This window comes from Oncorhynchus mykiss, chromosome 15 (assembly GCF_013265735.2).
Source record: "Oncorhynchus mykiss isolate Arlee chromosome 15, USDA_OmykA_1.1, whole genome shotgun sequence".
In the NCBI taxonomy this organism is placed as follows: domain Eukaryota; kingdom Metazoa; phylum Chordata; class Actinopteri; order Salmoniformes; family Salmonidae; genus Oncorhynchus; species Oncorhynchus mykiss.
This window is the reverse complement of record NC_048579.1, coordinates 23,971,169-23,985,065: the sequence shown is the minus strand read 5'-3', so window position 1 is coordinate 23,985,065 and position 13,897 is coordinate 23,971,169. Positions and strand designations below refer to the sequence as shown.

At 49.2% G+C, this 13,897-nt stretch overlaps 1 protein-coding gene across 5 annotated transcripts in view; it reads right to left on the bottom strand.

The window, feature by feature from the left end:
- The window catches only part of sulf1 (sulfatase 1), a 77,370-nt gene that overhangs the window by 42,736 nt on the left and 20,737 nt on the right, over window positions 1–13,897 (bottom strand). For 3 of the 5 annotated variants that reach the window (XM_036944110.1, XM_036944106.1, XM_036944109.1), the window contains exons 2-3: window positions 3,140–3,351; window positions 2,043–2,282 (exon numbers count right to left, since the gene is read on the bottom strand). In XM_036944110.1, the coding sequence (XP_036800005.1) occupies window positions 2,043–2,282; window positions 3,140–3,317 (418 nt within the window). In that variant the 5' untranslated portion in view covers window positions 3,318–3,351. Of the gene's footprint in view, window positions 1–2,042; window positions 2,283–3,139; window positions 3,352–5,937; window positions 6,061–13,897 lie in introns of those variants that run through there. The other 2 variants (XM_036944107.1, XM_036944108.1) reach the window with 2 other exon arrangements.

The window sequence follows — 13,897 nt, the reverse complement described above, 5'->3', positions numbered from 1 at the left end:
CAGATAGAGGGAGGCAGATGGAGAGGGAGGCAGATAGAGAGGGAGGGAGGCTGGCAGATAGAGAGGGAGGGAGGCAGGCAGATAGAGGGGGAGGGAGACAGACAGATAAAGGGGGAGGGAGACAGGTAGATAGAGGGGGAGGGAGACAGGCAGATAGAGGGGGAGGGAGACAGGCTGATAGATTGGGAGGGAGACAGATTCGGAGGGGAGACAATAGAGGGGGAGGGAGACAGATCGAGGGGGAGGGAGGCAGGGAAGGATGAAGGGAAGGAGGCAGATATATGGGGAGGGAGACAGGCAGATAGAGGGGGAGGGAGACAGGCAGATAGAGGGGGAGGGAGACAGGCAGATATATGGGGAGGGAGACAGGCTGATAAAGGGGGAGGGAGACAGGCAGATAGAGGGGGAGGGAGACAGGCAGATAGAGGGGGAGGGAGACAGGCTGATAAAGGGGGAGGGAGACAGGCAGATAGAGGGGGAGGAAGACAGGCAGATAGAGGGGGAGGGAGACAGGCAGATAGAGGGGGAGGGAGACAGGCAGATAGAGGGGGAGGGAGACAGGCAGATAGAGGGGGAGGGAGACAGGCAGATAGAGAGGGAGGGAGGCAGGCAGATAGAGAGGGAGACAGGCAGATAGAGGGGGAGGGAGACAGGCAGATATATGGGGAGGGAGACAGGCTGATAGATTGGGAGGGAGACAGATACGGGGGGAGACAATAGAGGGGGAGGGAGGCAGGGAAGGATGAAGGGAAGGAGGCAGATATATGGGGAGGGAGACAGGCAGATAGAGGGGGAGGGAGACAGGCAGATAGAGGGGGAGGGAGACAGGCAGATAGAGAGGGAGGGAGACAGGCAGATAGAGGGGGAGAGAGACAGGCAGATAGAGAGGGAGGGAGACAGGCAGAAAGAGGGGGAGGGAGACAGGCAGATAAATGGGGAGGGAGACAGGCAGATATATGGGGAGGGAGACAGGCAGATATATGGGCAGGGAGACAGACTGATATATGGGGAGGGAGACAGGCAGATATATGGGGATGGAGACAGGCAGATAGAGGGGGAGGGAGACAGGCAGATAGAGAGGGAGGGAGACAGGCAGATAGAGGGGGAGGGAGACAGGCAGATAGAGAGGGAGGGAGACAGGCAGATAGAGAGGGAGGGAGACAGGCAGATAGAGGGGGAGGGAGACAGATATATGGGGGGGAGACAGGCAGATATATGGGGAGGGAGACAGGCAGATAGAGAGGGAGGGAGACAGGCAGATATATGGGGAGGGAGACAGGCAGATAGAGAGGGAGGGAGACAGGCAGATAGAGAGGGAGGGAGACAGGAAGATAGAGAGGGAGGGAGACAGGCAGATATATGGGGAGGGAGACAGGCAGATAGAGAGGGAGGGAGACAGGCAGATATATGGGGAGGGAGACAGGCAGATAGAGAGGGAGGGAGACAGGCAGATATATGGGGAGGGAGACAGGCAGATATATGGGGAGGGAGACAGGCAGATATATGGGGAGGGAGACAGGCAGATATATGGGGAGGGAGACAGGCAGATAGAGAGGGAGGGAGACAGGCAGATATATGGGGAGGGAGACAGGCAGATAGAGAGGGAGGGAGACAGGCAGATAGAGAGGGAGGGAGACAGGCAGATAGAGAGGGAGGGAGACAGGCAGATAGAGAGGGAGGGAGACAGGCAGATAGAGAGGGAGGGAGACAGGCAGATAGAGGGGGAGGGAGACAGATATATGGGGGGGGAGACAGGCAGATAGAGGGGGAGGGAGACAGGCAGATAGAGAGGGAGGGAGACAGGCAGATAGAGGGGGAGGGAGACAGGCAGATAGAGAGGGAGGGAAACAGGCAGATAGAGAGGGAGGGAGACAGGCAGATAGAGGGGGAGGGAGACAGATATATGGGGGGGAGACAGGCGAACGGAGGGTTGGTTCCTGTAAAAAATGTGTGTTTGACTAAAAACAGGAGTGATTGTCAACAGGCATTTGGGGAGCTGGTGACTGACAGAACTCTGGCAGGGAGTGTGTGTGCCACCTTACCTGTCCTGTATCCTGTATTGTTGAGGTAGACGGCGAAGGAGCGTGGTTCATGCTGGGCCTGCCAGGATGGCGAAGAACAGTTCTCGTTGTTGGTGTAGGTGTTGTGGTTGTGAACGTACTTCCCAGTCAGCATGGACGAGCGCGACGGACAGCACATGGGCGTGCTCACAAAGGCATTGGTGAACGAGGTGCCTCCATCTTCCATTATCTTACGAGTCTTATTCATCACCTGAAGAGAGCCTAGCGGGGAGGAGGAATGAGGAGAAGGGAGAAATGAGGAAAGAAAGACGTTAAAAGACGAACAGCAAGTTGAACAGTTATCCAGAAACATTTCCGTGTGTCGCTGACGCCAATCATCACAGACTGCGGTCTTATAGACTTAACAGTGACCCATGTAACTAAACTACAATTGACACAGTTCAGACTGTTCTGGACCGCCTGGCTTTTACATGGTTCCGTTTGTAGATCTTCCTTCATGACTTCTTAACCTGCTGCTCTGTAGTGACGGACAGTGTGGGAGATGGATTTTTGTCAGAGGAGGAGGATTGTAACATTGCATTTCCCTGTGGGGAAACACTGCTGTCAAACTAGGATTGGAGCTTTTCGCATCCCATCCTATTCTGTCAGAGTAATAAGTAACCATAATCCATTACACAAACACTGTCCACCGCTCCACAAGGCCAGATGGCCCCTCTGTCTGCTTGCGCTTATGTCTGGGAGACAGAAAGAGCGAGAGAGAGGTGAGGATGCTCTCAGTCCCAGAACAGTAGATAGCAGGGCCAAACATGCACCCTGTAGATCACAACACTGATCCACAGAGCACCTTATAGTGGTAGTGACCAATACAAGACCACCACTATAGTCCCAGACTTCCGTAGAACAGACCGAGAGATGTACACTAGGAACCAAATGAAAGGAAACGGGCAGAAAGAGTGAGGGTCCTACCTGAATTTGTCCAGTAAAAATGCTTGTTCTCATGTTCTGTTACAAAACGTTTTGCTACAGTGTGCACTAATGAATACAACCCAGATTCATACAGCTATGGCGGCTCTTACAAAATACAGCAGACCTCCAGGGGATCAGCATGACAGTCTTACCAAGCTCCGTGTCCTGATCATCGGTTATGATGAGGATGATGTTGGGCCTAATGTTCCTGCGGTCCCTCTGGATGCGTCCCCTCAGGCCTCCCTGGGCTCTGGTGGTGCTGAATGCTGAACAGCCCTGGTTCCAACCCAGGGACAGCAGGCCCAGCCAGGACACACACACCAGCAGCATGGCGGAGGGAGGAAACCCACTGGAGCTCTCACTTCTGAGGAGAGAGGGAGACAGACACACACAGAGAGAGAGAGACAGAGAGGCAGAGACACAAATAGAGAGAGAGAGAGAGAGAGAGAGAGAGAGAGAGAGAGAGAGACCGAGACCGAGACCGAGAGAGAGACCGAGAGAGAGACCGAGAGAGAGACCAAGAGAGAGACAAGAGAAAGAGAGACACGGAGAGAGAGACACGGAGAGAAAGACAAGAGAAAGAGAGACACAGAGAGAGAGACACGAACAGAGAGACACGGACAGAGAGAGAGAGCGAGAGAGCGAGAGAGAGAGAGAAAGGAGGAGGAGTTAGTCGAGATGCAGTATTTACTGACACACTGTTGACAACATGTAATTAAAGAGAGACAACGAGAGAGAGAGAGAGAGAGAGAGAGAGCGAGAGAGAGAGAGCAACAATGAGAGTGAAAGTGAGACAGTAACGTATACTGAGTGCCCAAACATTAGGAACACCTTACTAATATTGCATACTGCTTTTGCCCTCAGAACAGCCTCAATTCATCAGGGCATGGACACTTCAAGGTGTTGAAAGCGTACCACCCACAGGGATGCTGGCCCATGTCTCCTACCCTTCATCTACACTGATTGAAGTGGATTTCACAAGTGACGTCAATAAGGGATCATAGCTTTCACTTGGATTCACCTGGTCAGCCTGTCTCGGAAAGAGCAGGTGTTCCTGATGTTTTGTACACTCAGTGTGGATAGAAAGAATAAGAGTGAGTGAGGATAAAGTGGTTTACTACTGCCTTATCAAAATGGTAGTAAACCAGTCTGTTCTCTTTCCAGAATACAGTCAACAACCGTCCCAGATTCCCTGCTACATTTAACCATATTTACTTCCCAGAAGTTACATCCATCTGCTCACAAATCATACCCCAACTCCACTATGTCTGTGTCCCAAAGGGCACCCTACTCCCTACGTACTGCACTCTCCTTTTGACCAGAGCCCTATGGGAAGTAGTAGGGGAAAAGGGAGCCATTTTGATGTGCAGACTACAGTGCATTCGGAAAGTATTCAGACCCCTTTCCACACCTGTCTATATAAAGACCCAACGTTGACAGTGCATGTCAGAGCAAAAATCAAGCCATAAGGTTGAAGGTATTGTCCATAGAGCTCCGAGACTGGATTGTGTCGAGGTACAAAACATTTCTGCAGCATTGAAGGTCCGCAAGAATACAGTGGCCTCCATCATTCTTAAATGGAAAAGGTTTGGCCAAACGCCCGATCATACTGAGCAATCGTGGGAGAACCTCCCAGAAGGACAACCATCTCTGCAGCACTCCACCAATCAGGCCTTTATAGTAGAGTGGCCAAATGGAAGCCACTCCTCAGTAAAAGGCACATGACTTCCCTAAAGGACTCTCAGACCATGAGAAACAAGATTCTCTGGTCTGATGAAACCAAGATTGAACTCTTTGGCCTGAATGCCAAGTGTCAAGTCTGGAGGAAACCTGGCACCATCCCTACGGTCAAGCATGGTGGGCAGCATCATGCTCTGGGGATGTTTTTCAGCTGCAGGGACTGGGAGACTAGTCAGGATCGAGGGAAAGATCAAGGGAACAAAGTACAGTGAGATCCTTGATGAAATCCTGCTCCAGAGCGCTCAGGACCTCAGACTGGGGCGAAGGTTCACCTTCCAACAGACAACAACCCTTAGCATACAGCCAAGACAATGCAGGAGTGACTTCAGGACAAGTCTCTGAAAGCCAGAGCCCAGACTTGAATCCTATCAAACGTCTCTAGAGAGACCTGAAAATAGCTGTGCAGCGACGCTCCCCTTCCAACCTGACAGAGCTTGAGAGGATCTGAAGAGAAGAATGGGAGAAACTCCCCAAATACAGGTGTGCCAATTTTGTAGCGCCATAGCCAAGAAGACTCAAGGCTGCAATCGCTGCCAAAGGTGCTTCAACAAAGTACTGAGTACAGGGTCTGAATACTTATGTAAACATGATATTTCAGATTTAAATGTGTAATACATTTGCAAAAATGGTCTAGGACACTGCATCGCACTGCTAGCTGTGCCACCAGAGACTCTGGGTTCGTGCCCAGGCTCTTTCGCAGCCGGCCGCGACCGGGAGGTCCGAAATTGGGGGTAAAATGTAAAAATATATATTTTTTTAAATAAATGAAATATATATTTTAGAGTAAGGCATAAAATAGTGAGGTAACAAAATATGTTACAGGCAATGGATCTGAATAATTTCAAAATGCACTGTATTGTTCAACAAACAGACCAGAAGACCATCCTGAGTTAGCCACTCCAAACGTTGAAAAACTTTACTATGAATGAGTCCCGAATGGCACTCCCTATATAGTGCACTACTTTTGACTAGAGCCCTATGAGCCCTGGTCAAAAGTAGTGCAATATAAAGGGAATGAGGTACCATTTGGGACAGCCTATAACAGTTCCAGCATGTGCTGTGTGTTCAGTGAAATACTCAACCCTTAAAAGAAGATCAGCCCCAGAGTCCTCAACCAAGCCTGAACCTGGACAAGAACACAAACGACAGACAACAGACACTGACCGATCTTAAGGCAACTATTAGAGAGAGAACTAGAGAGCGAGCTCACCTGAGTTGACATCATCAGTATTATAATGTCATCTTGTTCTTAATCCCTTCATATCCTTTCACGAGAAAACACATCCAGTTTAGAGGCCTGAATCTGCTTCTCTCCCTGTGTTGATCAACTATCACACATCAACCATCTCTCTCTCTCTCTCTCTCTCTCTCTCTCTCTCTCTCTCTCTCTCTCTCTCTCTCTCTCTCTCCACGCTCCAATGCCTTCCCGCAGGCCCCAGCCTGAACCAATCACAGCCCTTCCTCCCACCTGTCAGTCAACAGACATCCCAAGCCCGTCAAGCGTGACAGGGGTGGGTGGGGAGGTAGTGGGGGGGAGGTGTACAGGGAATATGGTGCCATTCGTGATGTCACTGTCGATTATAACCACAGTATAAATAACCACTGGCTTATTGCCTTTTCTACATTTACCACGATCAGAAAGACGCCAAGGAGTCTCTGAAGCTTTGGAAAGACGGTGATTTATGGTCCGCTGGTGTTGATAGAACTTTCCATCTGGTATTGACTGGGTAAATAGTTTTATTCCACTCTTGATAACATTGCTTAACAAGTTTCCCAAATCAAATGTTGTTTGTCACATGCTTCGTAAAACAACAAGTGTGGACTAACAGTGAAAAGCTTACTTACGGGCCTTTCCCAACAATGCAAAGAGAAATGTTTTAAATACATTGTATTGTACGTTAATATGACTTAATAGACCGGTTTTAAACTGGAGACATAACTTACTGTTTGGTTAAGAGTAAACTGTATGTTGAATGGTGAGTAAGTTAAAGTTGAAAAACTATCCTATATGCTCCCTTAATGCTGATCATGAAGGAAAACACAAAAATATATTGGTATGCAGCCTTTAATTCAGCCTCTTTACTCCTTGGAGAAAGCCCTAGTGCTATGTTGGGAACTGGCTCTGGGCATGTTTGCTAAAGTTGAGAGGCACAGAGGGAGGGACAAAGGCAGTGACACCCACTGGGGTTTTGGCCCAGAAAGGAGGGTCTCTCCATGAGGGAGGGCCAGGCTCAGGTGTGGTAGAGCCACTATTTTGTTCCAGCTCATTAGGTCAGAATGAAGATCAGTATGGTGCCACTCAGCAAGATGGCTGTCCAGAAGGTCTCCTGTCACTGGGAGATGATGGAGCTGCTATTACAATGTCCTGGTTGTCATGGTCCACCTTCCTTACTCATACCCTCAGGCCAAGCTGAGGGCTGTATTACTTCTGGGATTGGATTTTACAGTAGTTTACCCACTCTTTCTGTAGTCAACCCATCAATGTCTACCTTCTCCACCATTCCACATCCAACGCATCTTCTTTCCTTCCTAATCAGCAATAAGAGAGATTGTCAAAGTTGAAAACCTACCCTATCTGACCACTGTGTTTCGTCATAGCTAGCTAGCGTCTGTCGGCCCGAAGCAGACATCACAGATATACTGAAGCATTCACAGATCTGTCTGTCAGAACAGATGGTCACCAAATCATGTTAGCCTAAATCTCTGTTTTTGGTTCCCTCTAAACATAATCTTTGTTAACCATGCCCTATTCCCTACATAGTGCACAACTTTTGACCAGTGCCCTTGTCAAAAGTAGTGCCAAAATAGCGATTAGGATGCCATTTGGGATGTAACCTGTATCTGCATAACTGTGTTGGTCATTGGTTTTCCATCTGCTTGTCTCCCCATAGAGATGTGTAACGGTAATAAGCAGCTCTTAGCATGCATCCCAAATGGCACCCTATTCTCTATAACGTGCACTACTTTTGACCAGGGCCCATAGTGCACTATGCAGGGAATAAGGTGCCATTTGGGACGTAAATCTCAGATGGAGCAGTAAGAGGTTTTTTGGAGAGTATTTTGGACAGGCATTGTCCGGGACAGCCTGTCCAGACATCCTCACAGCCCTGTACAAACACTGGCACTGTTTAGAACCTCAGCCCTCAGGCAGGGATTGGCAGGGGACACACACACACACACACGTAGGCGAAAACACAGACGTGTACATACACAAGACACGCCAGATGCTATTTCTTATTTTTCTTTTTTTCTTTTTTCTTTGTATTTATTTATTGTTTACAGTCAGTTAATTTAGTAAATACTTTCTTAACACTTGTTTTTTTCTTCTTAAAACTGCATTGTTGGTTAAGGGCCTGTAAGTAAGCATTTCACTGTAAGGTCTACACTTGTTGTATTCGGCACAATTTGATTTGATGTTAGAAACACTAGATTACCAGGGGAAAAAAACACCCTACTCACACACGCATGATGAAGCCCACTTAACTCCTTACACTGTCACTGGAAGACTCTAAACAACCCAACAAGAGGCTATACTCAAAAGGGTCCGTCTAATGCTCGCACTCAACCCACATTCACACCGCATCCCAAATCAAATGGCACCCTATTCCCCATGTAGTGCACTACTTTTAACCATAAGCTGCCCCAGAGGGCTCTGGTCAAAAGAGGTGTGCTATATAAAGACCAGGGTGCCATTTGGGAAGCATCATCAATTAGCCACGCCAATGATCCGTAGCAATGGTCTTTTCATGGGACTTCTTGAGGAATGAAGAAGCTGAGAGGCAGATAAAGAGTGTCATTGTGTGACATGCCACGCTAACAGCCCCGAATCGCCACATTCTCCTTACAACTGGAATTACCGCACTAATACAATGCTATAAAACTTGATCATGGGACGGGGGAGCACATTGACACTGTGCTGAGGCAGCTGTCTCCAAAGCCAGTGTCCCAAATGGCACCCTATTCCCTATAAAAGGCACTACTTTTGACCAGGACCCATAGGGCTGTGATCAAATGTAGTGCAGTATATAGAGAATAGGGGGCCGTTTGGGACAGACAGGAGGGTTCCATCTGTCACCTTCCTCTCCCTTTAACTCAATTGAACATGATTCACTGTTAATTTGACCTGATTTGGTTCACTTTTCTACTGACTTTTTACCTTCAGAGAACAAAGGTCAACTTCGGTTCTCATTGGGAAACAGGAAATGGAAAAATACGTTACGCACTCAGCCATTTCTAATATTCAAGTGTGAAGTTCCAGCAATGTTGCCCACTCATCTACGAGACCCCTAAACACACACACCTTGAACTTTAACCTCTGACAACCAGATTCCAGCCCCTGACAGTAGCGATGTCCTCACATTCCTATGACACCATGGGAGATGAGAGAAAGAGAGAGCAGGGGTAGCCTTGCTGTAGACCCAGGAACAATGGAGGCTTATCTCATAGCAGAGATAATTGACTACACTACCTTCAGAAAGTATTCCCACCCCTTGACTTTTTCCACATTTTGTTGTGTTACAGCCTGAATTTAAAATGGATTACATTGTGATTTTTGTCGTCACTGGCCTATGTTTAGAAATGTTAATGAATTCATTAATAATGAAAAGCTGAAATGTCTTGAGTCAATTATTCAACCCCTTTGTTACGGCAAGCATACATAAGTTCAGGAGTGTGCTCAACAAGTCCCATAATAAGTCAGATGGACTCACTCTTTATGCAATAACAAGGCTTAACATGCGTTTTGAATGACTACCTCATCTCTGTACCCCACACATACAAGTATCTGTAAGGTCCCCCAGTTGAGCAGTGAATTTCAAACAGATTCAACCACAAAGACCAGGAAGGTTTTCCAATGTCTCTCTAACATGCTGACCAAACCGGACGCGCGTGCACGTTGATTTTGTTCGCCCACACCAGAAACAAATCAGAACACGCAGGTTGAAATATCAAAACAAACCCTGATCCAATTATATTCATTTGGGGACATTAGCTTGCTGTTGCTAGCTCATTTGTCCTGGGATGCAAACATTGGGTTGTTATTTTACCTGAAATGCACAAGGTCCTCTACTCTGACAATTAATCCATAGATAAAAAGGTAAACCAAGTTCATTTCTCATCATCTCTCCTCCTTTCTTCAGGCTTCTTTTTCTTCTTTGGACTTTTTATGGAGGTTGGCAACCAACTTTACAGCATTACTACAACCGACTGGAGTGTGGACCCCAGTTCATCTTTCAATCACCCACGTGGGTATATGCTCCTAAAAACCAATGAGGAGACTGGAGTGACCGGACTTGCAGCGCATCAAAAATTGGACCGATTTCTATTTTAGCGCCTGGCTACACAGACGGTCGCTGACGCGCGCGAGCAGTGTGGGTCCAATGATTGAATAACATGCATGTGTACAGTTATTTTGCAACATTCGCACAAGCGACGCAAGCGGTGTGGTCAGCATGTAAGAAGGACACCTATTGGTGTCACACCCTGGTCAAAGTATTTTGTGTTTATCTTTATTTATTTGGTCAGGCCAGGGTGTGGCATGGGTTTTTGTATGTGGTGTGTTTGTATGGGGATTGTAGCTAGTGGGGTGTTCTAGCTAAGTCTATGGCTGTCTGAAGTGGTTCTCAATCAGAGGCAGGTGTTTATCGTTGTCTCTGATTGGGAACCATATTTAGGCAGCCATATTCTTTGAGTTTGTCGTGGGTGATTGTCCTTAGTGTTCCTGTCTATGTGTTTTTCACTAGATAGGCTGTTTTAGGTTTTCGTTACGTTCATCACGTTCTTTATTTTTGTAGTGTTTGCATTGATTCGTGTTTTACGTTTGTTCATTAAAACATGGATCGTAAACCACACGCTGCATTTTGGTCCGACTCTCCTTCTCACCAAGAAAACCGTTACAGAATCACCCACCACAAAGGGACCAAGCAGCGTGTCAACAGGCAAGAACAGCCCAAAGTGGAGTACAATATGGACTATACTTCTTGGGAGGAGATAGACAGGTGGGCGGTCGACCCAGGGAGAGTGCCGGAGCCCGCCTGGGATTCGATGGAGCAGTGCGCGGAAGGATATAGGAGAATGGAGTTTGCGAAGCAAGCAAGGCGGCGCGGACGGAGGCCCCATAGTCAGCCCCAAAAATTTCTTGGGGGGGGGCTCAGGGAGAGTGTGGCAGAGTCAGGAGCCAGACCTGAGCCAACTCTCCCTGTTTATCGTGAGGAGCCAAGGAGGAGACCAGAACCAGAGCCGGTGTTGGAGGTGAGCGAAACAGAGACTGTGAAGGAGTTAATGGGGAAATTGGAGGAGAGAGAAATGAGGGAGTTGCTGTGTTGGTGTTTTAAACATGGAATTCGCCCGACGGAGCGTGTCGGGGATTTGATGGCACCTGGGTCAGCGCTCCATACTCGTCCTGAGGTGCGTGTTAGTCGGCTGGTGAAGATGGTGCCAGTCTCACGTACCAGGCCTCCTGTGCACCTCCCTAGCCTTGCACGTCCTGTGCCAGCACCGCTCTCAAGATCTCCAGTACGCCTTCACGGTCTAACCCATCCTGTGCCACCTCCACACCCCAGCCCTCCGGTAGCAACTCCCCGCACCAGGCTTCCTGTGCGTGTCCTCGGCCCAGTACCACCAGTGCCAGCACCACGCATCAGGCCTACAGTGCGCCTCGCCTCTCCAGCGCTGTCGGAGCCCTCCTCCTCTCCAGCGCTGTCGGAGTCTCCCGCCTGTTTAGCGCTGTTAGAGCCTTCCTTCTCTACAGCGCTGCCGGAGTCTCCCGCCTGTTCAGAACTGCCAGTTTGCAAAGAGCTGCCAGTTTGCAAAGAGCTGCCAGTTAGCATAGAGCTGCCAGTTAGCATAGAGCTGCCAGTTAGCATAGAGCTGCCAGTTAGCATAGAGCTGCCAGTTAGCATAGAGCTGCCAGTTAGCATAGAGCTGCCAGTTAGCATAGAGCTGCCAGTTAGCATAGAGCTGCCAGTTAGCATAGAGCTGCCAGTCTGCAAGGAGCTGCCAGTCTGCAAGGAGCTGCCTGTCTGCAAGGAGCTGCCAGAGCTGCCTGTCTGCAAGGAGCTGCCAGAGCTGCCTGTCTGCAGGATGCCGCCAGAGCTGCCAGTCTGCAAGGAGCCGCCAGAGCTGCCAGTTAGCATGGAGCAGCCAGGGCCGCCAGTTAGCATGGAGCAGCCAGGGCCGCCAGTCAGCATGGAGCAGCCAGGGCCGCCAGTCAGCATGGAGCAGCCAGGGCCGCCAGTCAGCATGGAGCAGCCAGTCAGCATGGAGCAGCCAGTCAGCATGGAGCAGCCAGAGCAGCCAGTCAGCATGGAGCAGCCAGAGCTGCCAGTCAGCATGGAGCAGCCAGTCAGCATGGAGCAGCCAGAGCTGCCAGTCAGCATGGAGCAGCCAGTCAGCATGGAGCAGCCAGAGCTGCCAGTCAGCATGGAGCAGCCAGTTAGCATGGAGCAGCCAGAGCTGCCAGTCATCATGGAGCAGCCAGTCAGCATGGAGCAGCCAGAGCTGCCAGTCGACCAGACTCTCCCAGATCTGCCAGTCGACCAGACTCTCCCAGATCTGCCAGTCGACCAGACTCTTCCAGATCTGCCAGTCGACCAGACTCTTCCAGATCTGCCAGTCGACCAGACTCTTCCAGATCTGCCAGTCGACCAGACTCTTCCAGATCTGCCAGTCGACCAGACTCTTCCAGATCTGCCAGTCGACCAGACTCTCCCAGATCTGCCAGTCGACCAGACTCTCCCAGATCTGCCAGTCGACCAGACTCTCCCAGATCTGCCAGTCGACCAGACTCTTCCAGATCTGCCAGTCGACCAGACTCTTCCAGATCTGCCAGTCGACCAGGATCTGCCAGTCAGCCAGGATCTGCCAGTCAGCCAGGATCTGCCGAAACCGCCAGCCAGCCAGGATATGGTAGATTCGTCAACCTGCCTGAGCTTCCTCTCACTCCTGAGCTTCCTCTCACTCCTGAGCTTCCTCTCACTCCTGAGCTTCCCCTCAGTCCCGAGCTGCCTCAGTCCCGAGCTGCCCCTCAGTCCCGATCTGCTCCTCAGTCCAGTGGGGTTCTGGGTGAGGACTACTAGGCCATGGTCGGCGGCGAGGGTGGACTATCCAGGGACGCGAGGAGAAGGGACTAAGACATTGATTGAGTGGGGTCCACGTCCCGCGCCGGAGCCGCCACCATGGACAGACGCCCACCCGGACCCTCCCTATTGTTTTGAGGTGCGTTCGGGAGTCCGCACCTTAGGGGGGGGGTTCTGTCACACCCTGGTCAAAGTATTTTGTGTTTATCTTTATTTATTTGGTCAGGCCAGGGTGTGGCATGGGTTTTTGTATGTGGTGTGTTTGTATGGGGATTGTAGCTAGTGGGGTGTTCTAGCTAAGTCTATGGCTGTCTGAAGTGGTTCTCAATCAGAGGCAGGTGTTTATCGTTGTCTCTGATTGGGAACCATATTTAGGCAGCCATATTCTTTGAGTTTGTCGTGGGTGATTGTCCTTAGTGTTCCTGTCTATGTGTTTTTCACTAGATAGGCTGTTTTAGGTTTTCGTTACGTTCATCACGTTCTTTATTTTTGTAGTGTTTGCATTGATTCGTGTTTTACGTTTGTTCATTAAAACATGGATCGTAAACCACACGCTGCATTTTGGTCCGACTCTCCTTCTCACCAAGAAAACCGTTACAATTGGTAGAACGGTAAAAATACAAAAAGCTGACATTGAATGTCCCTTCGAACATGGTGAAGTTACTAATTACACTTTGGATGGTGTATCAATACACCCAGTCACTAGAAAGATACAGGCGTCCTTCCTAACTCAGTTCCCAGAGAGGCAGGAAACCACTCAGGGATTTCACCATGAGGCCAATAGTGACTTTAAAAGAGTTTGAGTTTAATGGCTGTGATAAGATAAAACTGAGGATGGATCAACAGCATTATAGTTACTCTACAATACTAACCTGTTTGCAACAAGGCATTAAAGTAATACTGCAATTAACTTTTTGTCCTGAATACAAAGTGTTATGTTTGGGCCAAATCTAATACAACACATTACTGAGTACCCCTCTCCATATTTTCAAGCAGAGTGGTGTCTGCATCATGTTATGAAAATGCTTATAATCGTTAAGGACAGGTGAGTTTTTCAGGACAAAAGAAATAAGCGGAATGGGGCTAAGCACAGGC